The 19,888-nt window shown below is 38.7% G+C and overlaps 1 protein-coding gene and 1 pseudogene across 2 annotated transcripts in view; one reads left to right on the plus strand and one right to left on the minus strand.

Moving 5' to 3' along the window:
* Positions 1–19,888, minus strand: part of CHD6 (chromodomain helicase DNA binding protein 6) — a 202,991-nt gene that overhangs the window by 137,772 nt on the left and 45,331 nt on the right. For both annotated transcript variants that reach the window (XM_078371699.1, XM_002806769.7), the window contains exon 2: positions 12,279–12,334. Coding sequence is in view for 1 of the 2 variants with exons in the window: in XM_002806769.7 (XP_002806815.5) it covers positions 12,279–12,311 (33 nt within the window). In the remaining variant the exon portion in view is untranslated. The remainder of the gene's footprint in view (positions 1–12,278; positions 12,335–19,888) is intronic.
* Positions 14,553–15,667, plus strand: LOC103792896 (large ribosomal subunit protein uL18 pseudogene; annotated as a pseudogene).

Here is a 19,888-nt window from a genome sequence, read left to right on the forward strand (position 1 = left end):
GGAGAAAATATTTGCAAATCATTTATCAGGTAAGGGTCTAGTGTCTAGAATATATAAAGAATACTTACAACTCAATAATAAAAAAAGAACCAAATTCAAGGACACAACGACACTATCTTACACCCATTTAAGATGGCTATAATAAAAAAAGACAACAATAATTTTGGCAAGGATGTAGAAAAATTGAAACCTTCATACATTGTTAGTGGGAATATAAAATGGTGAAGCCACTTAACGGTGTGACAGTCCTTCAAGAAATTAAACACAGCAAATGATCCAACAACTCACAGTTAGCAAATGATCTTGCAATTTTATTCATAGTTTCACACACACACCGACACAAAGAATTGAAAACAGGTGTTTAAACAAAATCTTATACACAAATGTTTACAGCAGCACTATTCATCATAGCCAAAAGGTGGAAGCAACCCGGTTCATCAACAGACGAACAGACAAACAAAATGTGGTATGTCCATACAATGGCATATTATTCAGCCATAAAAAGGAGTGAACTGGGGCCGGGTGCTGTGGCCCATGCCTATAATGCCAGCACTTTGGGAGGCCAAGGCGGGTGGATCACATGAGGTCAGGAGTTCTAGATTACCCTGGCCAACATGGTGAAACCCCATCTCTACTAAAAACACAAAAATTAGCCAGGCAGAGTGGCACACACCTATAATCCCAGCTACTCAGTAGGCTGAGGCAGGAAAACCACTTGAGCTTGGGAGGTGGAGTTTACAGTGAGCTGAGATTGTGCCACTGCACTCCAGCCTAGGCGACAAAGTGAGATTGTCTCAAAAAATAAAAATAAAAAGAGGAAGTACTGAAACATGCTATACAATGGATAGACCTTGAAAAGATGCTAAATAAGCCACACACAAAAGGCCACATAATTCCATTTATATGAAATGCTCAGAAAAAAACAAAGAGACAGACTGGGGGTTATGAAAATGTTCTAAAATTAAATAGTGGTGATGTTTACACAATCTTGTGAATATTATAAAAACCACAAAATTACACATTTTAAAAGGGTGGGTTTTATAGTATGTAAATTACATTTTTATTTTGAAAAATCCAATACAAGGTCATACCAAAAATGGTGCTCTCATACATTGCTGGCAAGCGCGTAAACGATTAAAAGCCTTTTTTTTTGCACAGAATAGCAACATATAGTGAATTCTTGTAATTTTATGTTGCCTTGACATCCATTTTGGATGTACACTGGACTTTCTCATACCAGAAGTAGAGGTTGATCACCTTTGATACAGTTTCTACCTTTGACACTGCCTCCTCCCAGTTCCTCAAGGTGGTCAATCCAGATATCTGCCTTTTACAACTGCCTCCTGGTGACCACCCACCTAAGGGACAGCCAGAGAAACTACTGATGTGTCTTGCCTCACTGGCCCCACACCCTGCATGGACTGCCCAGATATACCCAGTGACTCCACTGAACTCTAACTGCTTGCTCTAAACCCATCAGTTAGGACTCCCTGCAGGAAACCTGCTTGGGTAATGGATAATGGCCTGGACCCCAATGAAGGCTTTGATTCTTGGGTTCATCTTTCTCTCTCTTGCTCCCCACACTCTGACTAAACATGTGTGCCCTGGACAGCTCTTTACTTCTTATTGGCCCCGTGAGGTATGCCGCTCTCTTCTTTCTAGGATCTGCATGTAATAAAACTCTTTCTGTTATTGCACGTTTTGTTATGCTGTCTTCACCTGACTGACACACATTAACTAACTCTCCTCCTGGTCCGGGCTCTCCTAGAGGGGTGGGTATCTTGGTAGGAATAAACTAGACACAAAACACAGGTTAGACAAGAGCTACAAGGTGTCTGCCAGTATAAATAAGTCTTCTGTGAGAGGGACACCTGGTCACTGGTCATTTAGGCATTAGGCTGCCCTCCAGGACAGAGAAGTATCTGGTGAAAGGCACACTGTAAACACACATGACCACTCCCCTGGAGCCCCATTAGGGCAGGGCTAGAATTTATAGCCACTATCCAGGGAGCAACCTTAAGACCAAATTAGAGAAAAATACAACACAATAATACTAAAATTTTAATTGTGGATATCCTTTTAAACGAAGCAACTTCTCTTCTAGAACATAAATTAAGGAAACATGTAAGTACTCCAAAGGATTATGTATAAGAATATCTGATACGCATTGGTTTTAATAGAGAAAAAAGCTATAAATAACCTGTTTGCCAATCTTTAGGAAAATATTTAATGAATAGTACATCCATCATCTGGAATAATACTATGCAGGCATTATTACACAGAATTTAAAAAGAGATGAAGCATATCTACATTTGGGAAGCAAACATAGAAAACCTATGGTTTAATCTCATTTTATTTTTAAAAAATACTATATGAATAACAGCTTTTCAAAATAGTTTTTTAAAGTCTGCAAGGGCATGTACCAAACATTAACCATCATTACGACTGAGGGATATGACTGCGGGCAACTTTCACTTCTTTTTTGTTCTTTGTTTTTACCTGTCTCCCATGAGTAGACTGTAAGTTTCATGAGGCAGTAATTTTGTGGTATTCCCTAGTAACTAGGAAAGTACCTGGCTTATGATATAATTCAATCCTGTGGTTACCCAATGAAACAGATACCTACCATTTGGAAAAGAGAAAAAGGAAGTCTACAGAATTGTATGTGTAAACAGAAATGGCAATAAATATCTATGCATAGAACAAAGAATGGAAGAAAACCAAAATGTTAATAGTAATTACCTGAAGCTATGCAAATTTGTTTTATTTTTAATAGACATCTACAGTTTTAATGTATTACTTTCATGGTATTTTTAATAGAAAAACTTTCACACACATAACAGAAAAACTTTATAGATTTTTATAATAAATGGGAAAAACTTTTGTCAGACACTTCATGTTTTTTCCAATCATAAAGATTCAAGAATCAAAGGCAGAATATGAGAGGTGCCAGCACTGAGAGATTACGTTTGACTGAAGTGCAGGACAAAGTGTGCACTTTGCACTTGGGCTGGAAAGGCCACCACACACCCTTTATCCAGCTGTGCTTCCTTGCACCTCCAACCCAGTAGTAAGCAAGGCCTGGCCCCGGCTCCCGCTGCTGGCTGGCTTTGGAGTCTTCTATCTTCCCCAGCAGGGAGAAGACGGTGTTCTGTGGTAAAAATTAGCTAAACATAAAAATGAGTAGAAACGCTCATCAAAATTTACAACCTTCTATCTTTTTTAAAAGTTCAAATAATAAAAATGAAAATTCAAAGTAAGAGGTAACTGTTCCTATTAATAAATCAGTGTGTGGACAACACTTCAGGTAGCTAAAGTTATTTTCTAATTAAAATTAGGATTGTCTTATTTTTTCACTTTCACTTTTTTTCTGAAAGGTGTTTTTAAAAGCAGGTATTTGACTATGGAACATACTAAATGCAGGGGAAAAAAAATTCCTCACATATCCTTGGCTTTTATTTTGCTGCAACTGTACTGGAACTTCCCCATTCAGCAAAGACATTTGTGTGGAATTAGCAAGACTGACCTGAGTGGGGGCAGGAACAACATCTGTCCCATTGTGCATTTGTCTGTCTCTTTCTCCCTCTGGTTCTTTTTCTGCATTTAGTATACAGACGGTCCCCAACTCATAATGGTTTGACTTATGAGTTTTTGACTTTAAGATGGGTTTATCAGGACATAACTTCATCTTGAAGTCCAGGAACATTTGTATTTTAATCTATCTCTACTGAGGAGTCCTGTGCTTTAGATGACAAAGCAGGTACTTTGATCCTCATGTTCTTGACACAGTCACAGCTGGTTAGAACCATGAGGAAGAGAGTTCAGTTGCATGTATTTAAGGATAATTCAGGTGGAGAAATCCAGTAGGCTCCTGGATAATTTTCCAAGGAAAATTTCTACAAGAACGAATTAGACTGCTCAGGAAAAATAAAGAGAGAAGAGAAAACAGGACCATATTCTGACACACACTAACATTTAAGAATCCCCAGAGGAAGAACCTACAGAATGAGAAGAAACAGATGAGCAAAGTCATTGGGAAAATATATAAGACAGAAAGCATGATAGATATCCTAGAAGCCTGAAGAAGAGAGCATTTCAAGACAGAATCATCACAGGCATCAAATGCTGCTGAGAAGCAGGTGAGTTAAGCACTGAAGAGTGGACAACAAATTTGGTAATGTAAGTTTTTTCAACACCTCTCCACCCCTAAATCCTTGACTCTGTTATTTTTAGTCCCCACCTTTGCTTCCATATTTTTGCATTTAAAATGGGGAGATGGGGGTAGGGGATACTTTTCTCTTATGATGTTTCAAGAGTCTTAGAAATTTGAATTCTCTAAATCTGCAACCAACCTAATTCTTGTAAACTCTAGGCAGTAACAAAAACTGCTGGCTTAATGACTAAATTTAGATGCTGACAGGGAAGAATTAGGAGGAGAGAGGGAAAATAATAATTAATAAGTGCCTATGTTGTTTTTTGAAACTACTTGTTTTATTTCCAACAACTATGGCTTTGGGTAGACCAAAACCTCACGGTAACTCAATTTCCTAATCTGCTCTACCAACCAAGGCCAGGAGATAACTTTTTTAGAATTATTTGGTGATATATTCTAGGACAAGCAGATGCTGAACAGAATCTGGTGGAGTGAATAAGACTATTTTCCTACCTCTTCACTCCTGGCCCACTTGTAGTTTTACTGTAGCTTTGGGCTACAAGAGACCCTGGGCCCAGAACTTAGGCAAACTCTGCTCATATCACCGCCACATAATAAACCAAGACTGCGGCCTAGAGTTAGAAAAACTGTATTCATGGATAAGAAATGGTACTTTTATATATCTCAGCCCTGTAGTCACAATGACTCTGAGCACCCAGAATTACTTTCAAATTTTAAATATAAAATAGATGCCAACAATAATTTTTACTAAAAATTGGATATTAGGAAGATACTAAGCTTATTAAATGTTATCACATAACCAAAACAACCTTAAGATAGAGGCATATTCTGACTCCATTTTACAGGGCAGACGCCTAGATAGGCTAAATAACTTAGCTTGGTCACGCAGCTAGTAACTGGTAAAGCTAAGATTTGAACCCAGATTTGACTCCAATTTCAAGGGCCATTGCTCTTAATCACTTCACACTGCCTTGTGTACCGGATACAACAAACTTAGAAATAAGAATCAGCAAGAACCTCTAACCAAGCTCCATTTTGTTTCTATCACCCATTCCCCAACACACCTGTATCTTCTCAACCTTTCCCCAGAAGACTTTCAACTCACTAACTTTTCCTCTTCTATCCATTTCTTCATAAATCCACTTGTTCTCCAGATCAGATGAGAAACACATCAAGAATAAACAATTTATTAAATAAATGGATATATATTAAATAAATGTAGTAGGACATATATTAAATAAATGATGTCTAAGACTTTTCAACTTCACCCAGAAGGGTCCTAAGATGAGGGTCATTTTAAACGTGGACTTCGCAGCTACCAAAGGTCTACAACCACCATCCGTAAGAACGTAATTTGTTAGCAGTAGACATCATTTTTCTTTTATCCTTACAAAATGAGAATGTTTTGTTCTCAGTATCTAAATATTACGTAGTTCCTGGACAGTGAGTTTATGATAAAGTTACAAACCATATCAAAATGAAAAAGAAGCTCCTATTGTACTTTTGCTTTTTTTTCATACTTTAACACTTTGGGCTAGTTTTCCCAAGGATGAATCAAAGCTTATGCAGAGGGGCCGGGCACTGTGGCTCATGCCTATAATCCTGGCACTTTGAGAGGCTGAGTTGGGTAGATTGCCTGAGCTCAGGAGTTTGAGAACAACCTGAGCAAAAGAGTGAAACCTCATCTCTACTAAAATACAAAAAAAAATCAGCTGGGCGTGGTGGTGGGTACCTATAATCCCAGCTACTCAGGAGGCTGAGGCATGAGAACTGCTTGAACCCGGGAGGTGGAGGTTGCAGTGAGATGAGATTGTGCCACTATATTCCAGCCTGGGCAACAAAGTGAAACTCTGTCTCCAAAAAAAAAAAAAGCTTAGGCAGAGGAAGACAATTCTTCACAGTCACATCAACACTTGTGTATGAGCTAAAAAACGTCACGGATCCAAATCCTTCATCACGACTTAGAAGCTGTGCCAAAAACTTGGTTACCAGAGTTTCCCAGATACCTCTGGTCAAGACAGGAGATGAGGCAATTCTACTAACTGTTTTTAGTAGTCTTTTTTATGATAGTGTTTTTTACATGTAAACTTACAAGTCTTGCAGCTTCTTTATGCATAGGATTTTAAAATTTTATTTCCATTAAAAAAATTTATGTCTGTCTCATAAATGCTAGTGACATATTTGATAACATAGTAACATAAACTAAAAACCACAGTACAATTCAAATATTAAATGTTAATATTAGTATTGTTATAATTAATCCTACTTATAATTTTTAATGTTAATATTTAATGCAAAAATTAAAATAGTATTTTAATACAAAAATTAAAATATTAGGATTTTAATAAAATATTACATAGTAATATGATTACTGTATCATATGTACTAAAATAATGTTATATAATCACATAATCATATTACTACATCACAGTAATCATGTTACTGTATATGTATAGTAATATATCATCATAATATATAATATGACTACATAGTAACATATGATTACTATGTAGTATTTTAGTTAAAATTGTGTCAACTTATATATAATTTACTTTGGTCTTTAAAGACCCTAAATAAATGTGCTGGCAAACTCTATGATTCTAGTCAGGATGGACCTCTGAGGTCGAGTTCGATCTCCCATCTCAACCTTTCTAACATACAAGCAAAGAATTAGGAGAGAAAGAAAATAATAATGAGTAAGTTCTAGAGGCAGGGAGCTTACTGCTCACAAGGCATAGGACAGAGCCGTACAGCTCAACTTCTCAGGATGTCCTTCTTTATATGAAGCTAAAGCCTACCCTCCTCTAACTCTCCCCATGTCCAGCAATAGATAACATTTAACCTCTTCTCCATGTGATGCCCTTAAGTCTTCATTTCTTCAGGCTACACAGTCCTAGCTTCATCCACAGCTCACATGAAATAAGTCAGTGTTATTTTGCTATTACAGTCACTTGATTCTGGCCTTGAGTATATGTTTCTGAACATAAAGTGAATTAGAATAATGGGAAAAAAAACTATTAAGATATGTTCAAATAGGGGAAAGCATTTAATGCTCTTTTCCTTTTTGGCGGGGGGAGAAGAAAGGAGGTGGAGTGGTACCTTTTAAGTCCTTTTGAAACATGATTCTAGGGTGAGGCTGTTTTGAATTTTGGTTCTACTGGACAATTTACTAACTAACCTTCTTTATACATGTTGGAAAAGGCCTTCCAATGACTACCAAACTCAAAGTCTGACTATTATTAGCCCGGATGATCTTCAGATCCTCTGGAGGATAAGGCCGAAAAGTCTTAGAGGTAAATTATTCACTCAAATGTATTATTGACTTTGCTATTCTTCCTCTTTCACTATTCTGAACTATGAACCATGACTTATAGTGATCCATCCTATTAGTAAACATCTTCCTAAGGAACTGAGTTCTCATCTCTCCCTAGAGGACTGCTGGGACCAATTCTTTTGGGAATTTGGCAGTCTGCTAATCCACCATGATTCTCTGTCCTAGTTCACCCTTGGTCACCACCCAAAATTTAGCACCATACTCCAGGCCTTTCCTTTCTCCCTTCCTACCATGTCTTTCAACTTTCCAAATCCACCTATATTATTCTCTCCCACCCAAAGCTTTCCTTCTGAGTCCCATGAGCAAAAAGCCTGTCCTGGCTCCCCACAGAAGATATCACCTCTTTTTAGAACACTCAAATTCTTTGGTGGGGCTGACCTTCCCTTAGCCCCCATAGTCTCCAATTACAGAGCATGATTTTCCACACAAGGTAAAACTCTGGCTCTTCTGAGGCATATTTCATCCCCTGGTTATATAAATAGTTTCTAACCAGGCTAGACATTTCTTGAGCAATTGTTTTCGTTACTAATGAACCTGGCCCCAAGTAGAATGCAAATATTTCTTAATTAATATTAACGAATTAATGCTGAAAAACTCAACAAATATTTGTTTAGTGAATAAATTATACCCATATTCACTCCAGGGAAGAAAATAAGGTCTAATAATCTGAAAGTCTTTGATATTCTCACAGCATATCTGAAGAAAATTCTTCTCATCTTTGTTTTCTAGAGGACCTAAGAATGAAGGGCTTTGTTTACCCAACTCTTAGCATGGGGTCAGGAAGCAAGGTTCTCCTGTAGTTATTCAAGTCTGGGTTACTTCCTGGTCACAGCTCCAAGGTGTCATCCTATTTATAATATTATGTATTTCTATTGTATTCACTGCTTATTAACTGTCTTCTACACTGGATATGTGGTCCCAAAGCCCTCTTGCCCCTTAAGATTATACCAGCCTACAGAATATATTATACATTATATAATATTTATCATTTTTTATGCTTTTCCCAGTGCCAAGCAAGAAGCTGAGATGAATAAAAATCAATATTCCTACATCACAGTTTTGTTGTTGCTAACATTAAGATGTGCCCTCTTGCAAAGAAGTATTTACAACTATATTACAACAATAGTGCCAAAAAGGTTTTTAATGATTAGAGTTCACATTTTATTTCTCTCTCTCTCTCTTTTTTTTTTTTTTTTTGAGACAGAGTTTCATTCTTGTTGCCCAGTCTGGAGTGCAGTGGTGCGATCTCAGCTTACCACAACCTCTGCCTCCCAGGTTCAAGCGATTCTCCTGCCTCAGTCTCCTGAGTTGCTGGGATTACAGGCATGCACCACCACCATGGCCAGCTAATTATGTATTTTTAGTAGAAATGGGGTTTATCCTTGTTGGTCAGGCTGGTCTCAAACACCTGACCTCTGGTGATCCACCTGTCTCGGCCTCCCAAAGTGCTGGGATTATAGATGTGAGCCACCATACCCAGCCACATTTTATTTCTCTAATTTTTTTTCTGCCTAATAATGCTTAATCATCTTAAGAATTAAAATAAACATATTTCTTAGAAGCAGTTTAGTTCTTTTTAATGTAGATAAAAAGTCTATAGCTCTCCCGAGTGATTCATTTTTAAACATTTTATTAAAGTCTATTTTTCTTATAACCCTTCTTTAGGCAAAACAAAGTCAATCTCTGAATCCTCTGTTCTGGGCACAGTACTTCTATTATGCCCTTTCTGGTTAATAAGAAGCATGATTATTTATTACTGAGTTTTCATTTAATTTGTAAAAATCTACCATCTCAGTCTAATTTACCTTGATAAGATTTTGAACAAAGTAATGAGGACTATCAAGATCAGAGTATATTTACATGCTATTTTTCTCCAGGGAAGAGGAAAAGTGAATTAATAGGAATGAGGGTTTTTAAAAGGTGGATGTTTTATTTGCTGCTACTTCTAACACCTCAGAATCATGGTAAGAGAAAAGACAAAAGTCTGATGGTTACTTTTACTGTTAAACTGAAAGATTCCTTGCCACTGACAAACTGAATACCAAGTACTTGACAAATTACCCCACTTAATCCTAATCTTATGATGTGAGGCGTGTATGATTGCTCCCATTTCAGTGACAGAACAACAAGGCTGGCTTTTGTCTTTCAACTCAAGGGAGGTTAAGGTGCAACCTTCTTGGGCTGTCTTGAATTGAATTCATCTGACACCAGCTGCCTCCACCATGTCACTGAAGTTCAATCCCAATGAGATTGGATCGTAGGGGTGAAGTTGGTGCCATGACTGCACTGGCCCCCATGATCTGTCTCCAAAAAAGGTTGGTGATGACATTGCCAAGGCAACTGGTGACTGGAGGGGGTCTGGGATTACAGTGAAACTGACCATTCAGAATAGACAGGCCCTGACTGAAGTAGTACCTTCTGCCTCTGCCCTGATCATCAAAGCCCTCAAGGAACCGCCAAGAGACAAAAACAGAAAAACATTAAACACAGTGGAAATATCACTTTTGATGAGACTGTCAACATTGCTCAAAAGATGCAGCACTGATCTTTAGCCAGAGAACTTACTGGAACTATTAAAGAGATAGTGGGGACTGCCCAGTTTGTGGGCTGCAATGTTGATGGCCACCACCCTCGTGACATCATAGATGACATCAACAGTGGTGCTGAGGAATGCCCAGCTAGTTAAGAAGCACAAAGGAAAATATTTTGATAAACGATCATTTGACAAGGCTGAACTTACCCAAAGTTATACAACTAAACGGTAGGGTCAGAATTTCAATCTTGTTCTATGGACATCAAAGCTGAAGTTCATTCCAGAATATGGGCCTCTTCTCTGTTAAGCACTGAACTCTCTCCATCCTGGAGCCTTTATTTTGCTTTAACTTGAACACAACTTTTTATTTTCATGCTCTGCAACTTCTTACAATTCAGTCATCAGTATGGCCTATCATCAGTATTTATAAGAGGAGCAGAAGCAAGTGGCTCACTTATTTAACCTCTTTCTCTATCGCATCTAATATTAACTTTTAAATGAAAAATCCCGTTCTGTTCACCAACCTTATCATGAGGTCTAAAACAAAAACCCATCCAACTGAAGCTACGTAACAGCTGGCTAACATACCAAAAGGTCTTAACATAAACCAGAAAATCTCACAAGAAAGAAACCAGAATTCATTTTGATGTAATTGCTATAGAATGTTTTGATTTAAATAAATGCTTATCATAAAGGATGTGTAAAAATAAAAGAAGTGCAGATTCCTTTAAGAAATATAAACCTGCTCATATATCACAAATGACAACAGTTTTGAAGGTTTGAGGTTCTCTTCAGTAAGGTGTTCTTTCAGAAGGAGTCTTGCTCTTGTCATTCAGGCTAGAGTGCAATGACACAATCTTGGCTCACTGTAACCTCTGCCTCCCAGGCTCAAGCAATTCACCTCCCTCAGCCTCCTGAGTAGCTGAGATTATAGGTACCCACCACGATGCCTGGCTAATTTTTTTGTATTTTTAGTAGAGATGGGGTTTCACCATGTTGGCCAGGCTGGTCTTGAACTCCCGACCCCAGGTGATCTGCCTTCCTCGAACTCCCAAAGTGCTGGAATTATAGGTGTGAGTCACTGCATCCAGCCAGTGCTGTGTTCTTTTTAACAGCAGCATAATATTCCACTAGGTGGGGGTGCTATGATTTAAATAGTTCCCTTTTTGATGGATGTGTAGGTTCTTTTCCATTTTTGCTAACATATGTGAAACAGCAATTCAGCCTTTATACACACAGTTCTGCACACCTAAGTATATCCATAGGGTAAGTTCCTGGCAGATGGAACTGCATTCCATGTAGTATTTGCCTATCAGCTGACAACTCTTTGAGCTAGGACAGATATAAATCCAGTGTGAAGACAATATTTAGTCACTGTTCTTCTTGTCATCTGGCAGCAGATGAGTTAATTAATTTCCAAAATCAACCTATCCACTGAGGACAGACCAGAGGGTAGTCCTTGGAACTATAACCCTAAGTCAGTCTCATCCAACCTCTTTGTTACAGAGTCCCAGTGAAAAGCAGAGATTTAGATACCCCAGTTCCCGGGTTATCATTCAATTCTGTAAAAGAAAAACCAGTCCATCAGAAATAGCCCATTTCCAAGAGACAGAGACAAATCTCCCAATTCACCTCCTGACTGAGGTCTCAGAGTTCCTTTGAATATATTACCACCCACAGCAAAGCAGTACCAACCAAGGAAAGAGATCCTGGCAAGATAAATCACACTCTCCATTCCACATCCCCTTCAAAAAACCAAATACCAAAGAGTTATCCTCCCATTCTTCTCATTATTTCACTGTTCTCTCTAGGGAGAACCCATCCACAGATCATTATAAATAAGGATTTTGTAAGTAAGAAAGCTTTTAGTTTAACCAAAAATCCAGAAGCATACATGTATAAACTGTAACAAATTGGTCACATCTTTCAGATAAGACTCAGAAAGCTGTTCCAAGGGAGGAAGTTTTTCCCTTCTATTTGGCTAATTTGAGTAATATTCTGATGTACAGTTTTCATTACATTTACTCCTACTATTACATTTACTGTGAAGATGAACTGAGCAACAAGAAAAATTCATATTAAGTCATTCAGAACAGAGCTCTCAGTTACAATAATACAGGCAACAGGGGAAGTTAAGAGGTTAAGGGATGGAGCCAATGCTGCCAGGTGTCTCCCCTTGTTGAAAAAGCACTAAGATACCCTGGATGCATTCACTTAAAAGAAATGTGCTCACTTACCTGCTTCTCTTTCTTCTGTATTTTCATCTTCATCTATTGAAGGAAGATATTTCTTTCTGTAAAACATTTTTTAAAAGTCAAAGATTATAACAAAACCCAAAATGAGACATTTTCAGTATCTCCAGATTAACTAACACACAAGGAAAACAAGAAGTAGGGGATTACTTCTGCAGAACATTTATGTCCAACGACTCCCAGAGCCCTGAGTGTAGACCTAATTGGGTCTAACTCTATTAGACCTTAATTTATGGTACCCAATAAAATGAAGTAAAAAAGATACTGTGTTTGTAGATGAAATCAGTTATAAAAGCTGCTGCATGTAGGAAAGTTACTGGTAGCTAATAAAGGGGCAAAACCAGTAACATGCCTTTACTGAGAGGTATTAGGAGATGGGGAGGAACTAAGGTAAGCCCTCATCCCTTTCGGAAGAAGACAATCGATGTCTACAATGGATAAATCAGGAAACAGAAAAATAGACAATAAAAAAAGAGCTAAGAGTTCAAAGCAATTCTCTCTAAGGAGACAGGAGTTGGTATATTACTTGAAATTTTAAACCACGTGCATTTATTACTTGAAAAAAAATTCCATTGCAATACTTTGTATAATTTCTTAAAAGGACTGATTTTACTCTACCCAGGACTTAAGCCCCTATTCCCACGGCAACCATAATGCCCCTTGACGACACTGAACTTCTCATAAATGACTTGTAAACACAGTAAGAGCCCACTAATTTGTCTTTAGAGGTACAAAGGCCTGTTGCGGCATCTCAGGGAAAAGAACAAACTTTTAGTCTATGAAACCCAGAATCTGGGGCTGCTGCAACACTAACTAGTAATACTACTGCCTCGGATCTGAAGCTCTTACCTTCCTCATTAACAAACAATACAAAGATCATAGAATCTCAGGCTTCTGGTTCTAGCTGGGATATAAACACTGATTCCTATTTTTTGTTGACTTTGATTTCCTGGTCATCCCACACAGCTACAGAACACCATTCACTCAGAAAACCAAATTCCCCTTAAGTTTCCTAATTATTTCTCATATCCAAATTAATGTGATGTGTAGGCATTAAGTTTTAATAAGAGCTTTTAAGATTAGAGCTTTAAGATTAAAGTGAGATAGGCATTTGAGGTGGTAGATATGATAATTAGTTTGATTTAGTTATTCCACATTGTATTCATAAATGATGTCATCACTCTGTACGCCATAAATATATACAACCATAATTTGTCAATTTGCAATTTAAAAAAGATTAAAGTGAGATTGTTCCAATTCTAAGTGAGTTCATGGCATGTTAGACGCAAACAGAAACATGAAAGACATGATTCTAATCATCCTTGGGACCGCAATTACAGCTTATCATTTTACTGTCTATCAATTTAGATTTTTCTCCTCTTAAGAGTTAGAGGCATGTTCTATTAAAAGAACCACAAGCAGGGTGCGGTGGCTCAAGCCTGTAATCCCAGCACTTTGGGAGGCCGAGGCGGGTGGATCACGAGGTCAAGAGATCCAGACCATCCTGGTCAATATGGTGAAACCCTATCTCTACTAAAAATACAAAAAATTAGCTGGGCATGGTGGCGCGTGCCTGTAATCCCAGCTACTCAGTAGGCTGAGGGAGGAGAATTGCCTAAACCCAGGAGGTGGAGGTTGCGGTGAGCCGAGATCATGCCATTGCACTCCAGCCTGGGTAGCAAGAGCGAAACTCCGTCTCAAAAAAAAAGAACCACAAAATGCCATGGATTCTGTCCTAGAGAAACATGTCTACCAAGGTACTGCTGCTGTTTGCAAAGAGCGCAGCAGCCAAGGAGGTTAAGTAGCTGGAAAGCAGGCATGGTCAGGTGCTAAGAGGAAGGAGAGGAGGGCAGAGATTAACTGGCTAAATCAGAGAAAGCCAAGTCCAGTTAGTAAATGATGCGTCTAAGAATCAATGCAAGGGTTAGTGTTTTATAGAACAATTATTTACCTCAAGAAGCCATAAATTCCAGATAAATGGTTAAGTGCTCGTTATCGAGGCAGTTAAAATTAAAAAAAAAAAAAAAGAAAAAAAGAAAAAACTTCTCTCCTAAGCTTCATTACAGTGGAGTCAGTTATAGGTAAATTATGTTGTGCAAGTTTATCTCCTTTATTTCAAATCTTTGAATTATCAGACCCCAGAAAACTGATATTCTCAACCAACACAAACTTCCACAAAGTCAAAAAGAAGTTTGGGGGAAAATTCCAGATAATAAAAAAGGGTATTATCAATAATAAGACCTATGTCTCAAATAAAATTCTGCCCAACAAAATGAAGTCGTTAAAAATTACAGAAAGCCCCCGCCCCCTCTCAGCACTGCTGGGCCTGTAGGTCTCTGTTGAGCCGCAGACACGGGTCTCTGTTCCGCAGGATGGGGTTTGTTAAAGTTGTTAAGAATAAGGTCTACTTTAAGAGATACCAAGTGAAATTTAGAAGACAACAAGAGGGTAAAACGGATTACTATGCTCGGAAACGCTTGGTGATACAGGATAAAAATAAATACAACACACCCAAATACAGGATGATAGTTTGTGTAACAAACAGAGATATCATTTGTCAGATTGCTTATGCCTGTATAGGGGGGATGTGATAGTCTGCGCAGCATATGCACACGAACTGCCAAAATATGGTGTGAAGGTTGGCCTGACAAATTACGCTGCAGCGTATTATACTGGCCTGCTGCTGGCCCGCAGGCTTCTCAATAGGTTTGGCATGGACAAGATCTATGAAGGCCAAGTGGAGGTGACTGGTGATGAATACAATGGGGAAAGTATTGATGATCAGCCAGGTGCCTTTACCCACTATTTGGATGCAGGCCTTGCCAGAACTACCACTGGCAATAAAGTTTTTGGTGCCCTGAAGGGTGCTGTGGATGGAGGCTTGTCTATCCCTCATAGTACCAAGTGATTCCCTGGTTATGATTCTGAAAGCAAGGAATTTAATGCAGAAGTACACCGGAAGCACATCATGGACCAGAATGTTGCAGATTACATGCGCAACTTAATGGAAGATGATGGAGATGCTTACAAGAAACAGTTCTTTCAATACATAAAGAACAGCATAACTCCAGACATGGAGGAGATGTATAAGAAAGTTCACGTGGCTATACGAGAGAATCCAGTCTATGAAAAGAAGCCCAAGAAAGAAGTTAAGAAGAGGTGGAACCGCCCCAAAATGTCCCTTGCTCAGAAGAAAGATCGGGTAGCTCAAAAGAAGGCAAGCTTCCTCAGAGCTCAGGAGCAGGCTGCTGAGAGCTAAACCAGTTTTCTATAAGAATTTTTCATATAAAGACAATAAACTTATGGACAGCAATTAAAAGAAAAATTAAAGAAAGGTCAGGTGCAAATGGCTCACACTTGTAATCCCGGTACTTTGGGAGGCCAAAGCAGGCAGATCATTTGAACCTAGGGATTTGTTGACCAGCCTGGGCAATATGGCAAAAACCTGTCTCTACAAAAAATACAAAACTTAGCCAGGTGTGGTGACTTCCACCTGTGGTCCCAGCTACTGGGGAGGCTGAGGTAGAAGGATCATCCAAGTCTGGGAGGTCCACGCTGCAGTGATTTTGCTCTACTGCACTCCAGTCTAGGTGTCAGAGTAAGGCCCTGTCTCCAAAAGAAAACAAAACAAAACACTACAGGAAAACTCTACCAATGTTAATAGAAAATTATCTTTTTAATGTATAAAGAACTGCTATAAGTATGATGCAGCAGGGACATCAGAAAGCACGATTTTTGATTCACTACCACAAACTAGCACTGGAACAAAAATAAACAGGGCCCCTAACACTGCCAGGAATGTGGGAAAACAGGTCCTACTTATAATTAATTGCTAATGGCACTTTTAACTGTTTCAACCTTTCTGAAGAGCACCCAGACAATGTACCACTAGATCTATAAACGTTTTCAATCCTTTTGTAAGCTAGTTTCTCTTTAAGAAATATATCCCAAGGCCATGAATGAGTAGGAAATGAACCTGACCCTCAGGGGAAGGTCAGAGATGAGGTGGGTAATATGTGAAAATATCCATCACATCAGACGTGGCCATCCTCTGGGACAGGGAAAATGTGCAGGTGAAATATGAATGATGGCGATGTTACTGTAGAATAACTGTCTGGTTCACTGAAAATAAACTCTGGCATATCTTGTGTTCCTGTCAAATCATTTTTGGTACCCTAACAGATCACAAAACACACCAGCACGCTGCCACCCCACAAAGTAACAAACCTCATCAACATTAATAGGTGTTCAATAAGCATGTACTGACTTGTACTTCTCCAAACAGCACCTCATAATTTACAGACACTCTTAAATTACCTCTACTTTTTAAACCTTTTTGAAGGCACACATGAGAAAATACATATAACAATGTCATCTTTTTGTAAGGCTAAATTTTAGGTGCTAGGAATAGATGAATAGATACACCGTAAAGCTTGTATTTCTGCACAATGCGGGAAATGTCTTTACAGCCTCTGTTGCCATCACTCAAAACTTCTGATTAGATCCTTCTGGTTCAATAAAGAACAAATCAAAAAGTAATTTCAGGGTCTCAATACTTAATTAGAAACATAATACAGATAATTCTACAGATAATTCTGTGTGGGCAAACCAGAAAACTTGTCAACAGCGGAAAATATCACGTGTCTAACTTCTGAATTGGGGAAACTGGTGGAAGCTGGTGGGACTCCCGCTCTCCCTGCTGTGTTATGTGTGAGTGCTTCTGTAGGAGTGCAGCATTTAATTACCCTCACAAGAAGGTAAGCTGCTAACGATGTAAAAACAAACAATATAAAAGCTCCCATTCTTACACTCACCCATCTGGGGATGCTCCTATTAAGAAAAATGGGTGCGACGTTTCAATAAGAACATTTTGAAAGTTTTTTAAAAATTACTTTCTCTCTCACCAGTCCAAAAATTTTGCAACAGTGCCTGTGCCATTTTCAAGTTCCTTGGTGCTGTGTAATGGTAACTTTTTAAAAATAACAAAAAATCAGGTTTACACTATTCAATCGTTCATTCACAGAAAATGACTTAAATTCACTATACCTTGAGAGCCAACCTAACAATCCCTGCTCAGTCCAAGGGTCTATTTCATTACAAGAGTGTGTGTTTTGCAAACACAAATGAGTGCATATCCAGTAGACCCCTACCAAGGTCCTTCATATTCACAGAAGATGAGAGTAGAGACAACTGAACACAGTAACGATGGAGAACTTTGCTATTAATAGGCCTCTACCCGCCATCACTCTCTCAGACACTGTGAGACAGAGTATAGGAAGCAACTCTAAAAATCACACCTGAGATTTTCCACAATGAACATGCATTTTTATAATCTACTCATGCCCATCCTCAACCTTGAGATTGTTTCTTAAGAACCACTTTAACAATAGCAGGCATAAATAAGGTAATCCCACATTGTTATGCCGTGGGGATTTTAGATAGGAATAGGAATAGGAATATGGACAGAGAATAACTCATCTGTGAAGACTGACAAATCAAGACAGCAGAGATGTCTTAAGGAATGCCACCTTCTTCAAACCCCTGTCCAAACACCTCTTACCAAGACTCCTAACCGCAAAGGCAGTCCGATAGGTAAGAAATCCCCCAACTTCCCATTTCCCTACCTTACTACCCACCACTCCCACAAACTGGACACATGTACCTATCTCTACTGTGTGAGCAGTCTACAGGAGGTACTTTAATAGCAAGGGTTTGCAGTACCAGAAAGCAGTCTGAATCTGGGCTCTAATGAGGACAAGACATGAGAAACCCCTTCCAGACTTTGTTTCCTTCCCTGTAAAATGCTGACAACATATGCCTCAGAGGGCCTTAGGAGAATTAAAAGGGATGACAATCTGTGGCATCCCCCACATGGTGAAGAGTCCTTATGGTTTTCCCTCCAGTGTCACAGAAAGAAGATGTAAATGACGAAGATCATGTTTTAATGATGCAAAAACAAACAATATAAAAGCTCCCATTACTTCTTAACACTCACCCATCTAAGGATGCTCCTATTAAGAAAAATGGGTGCCAAGTTTCTTTCAAAGTTTTTTTTTTAAGTTACTCTCTCTTTCTCTCTCTCTCCAGTTCAAAAATTCTGCAACACTGTCCCATCTCCTGGGGACAACTAACCTTCCCATCTGTATTTGAGATCCACCCTCTCTCGCCCTTCTCAGCCACCTCAGCCTCTTGATTACCTGACAGTTACTCTTTCCTCATTTCATTCAGGACTCTCCTCAAATGTCACCTTAGCAGCAATGCCTTCCCTAGCCATCCTACAAAAAACAGCACCCTCACCTCCCACCCAGCACCGCTGTTATCTTCTTATCCTAATTTTATTTTCCTCCAGGTACTTATTACTCCCTGACATAGTATAGTAAGACTTTACTTAATGTCCAGACTCTTGGAAAAAGCTACGCCTTTAAGTGAAACAACCACTTTCAGTGAAACAACTTAAGGCATTTTGTTACAATGTTGATGAGGAAAAATTAGTTTCCTTATATGTTGTTTTGCTTGAAGTGAGGATTTCCTATGTATCTATTTGGTTTTAAGCTTATTGCCTGTTCCTGACACACAAAGACACACACAGGGTAAACTTTGTCTTGTTCCTACTATACTCCCAGAGTCTGGAATGGGACTGAGCTCCGCAGGTGGAGAATCGTTTCTTTTCCCTAAGTTATCACTAAATATGCCCCTTTCTATAGCTCTCCTCCTCTCAACAAAGAAACAGGTTTAACTCTATCTCAAAACAGTAACAACACAAACATATCTTCTACACACCTGAAATTTTACTTCCTTTCATATTAATTCCCTAAAGCTGTTATTGGCAATGACTCTCTAGTTGCCAAATCTAATGGGCATTTTTAGGCTTCATTTTGACTGCCTTGCAGCATTTTAAACTATGGATCATTTTGTTTTCTTAAAATTCTATCTCACTGGTTTCTTGATCCCACTGATTGCAGGTTTCCAGGCTCAGCTTCCTCCCTAGATTCCTCCTATGATAAAATTCAATCCTCAAATATCACTGTTCCCAGGGTTCAATGTTGTCAATACCAAAAAGGCTTCCTGAGTTTTCTACTCAACTCCCAAACTTCATCTCTTTGCACAATGACCACTGTACATTTCCAAATCTAAGCCCTCCTCTTGACCTCTATGTGGCTATATCCAACCACATCCTGGCCAGTTCCTGAGACATTCCACAGGTACCACCAAAAAACCCCACAACTCTTCCAAACCGAAAATCAGTACCATATATATATGTATAAACTGAGTCATCCTTGATTCCTTCCCTTTCCCATAATTCCTTTTTTTGATCCAGAATCCCCTCCCTGGTTCCTCTCCAGCTGACTCTGGTTTATTCTTGTATATTTTTGTTGTCATTTTTGCCTGAAACCGCCTCTTAACTGCTTCTCTATTTTCCATGTCTTCTACCCTCACCCCTATTACCCTCATTGCTACCAACAGTATGTTTTCCTAAAGTGCAAACAAAATCAGATGCTATCTCTTCAGTGGGTATTGTGTCTTAAAACAAAATAAAAACATATTCCTCATAGCACAGAGCCCTGCATATGTGATCTGGCCTCTGGTTCTTGTCT

Source organism: Callithrix jacchus, chromosome 5 (genome assembly GCF_049354715.1).
Source record: "Callithrix jacchus isolate 240 chromosome 5, calJac240_pri, whole genome shotgun sequence".
In the NCBI taxonomy this organism is placed as follows: domain Eukaryota; kingdom Metazoa; phylum Chordata; class Mammalia; order Primates; family Cebidae; genus Callithrix; species Callithrix jacchus.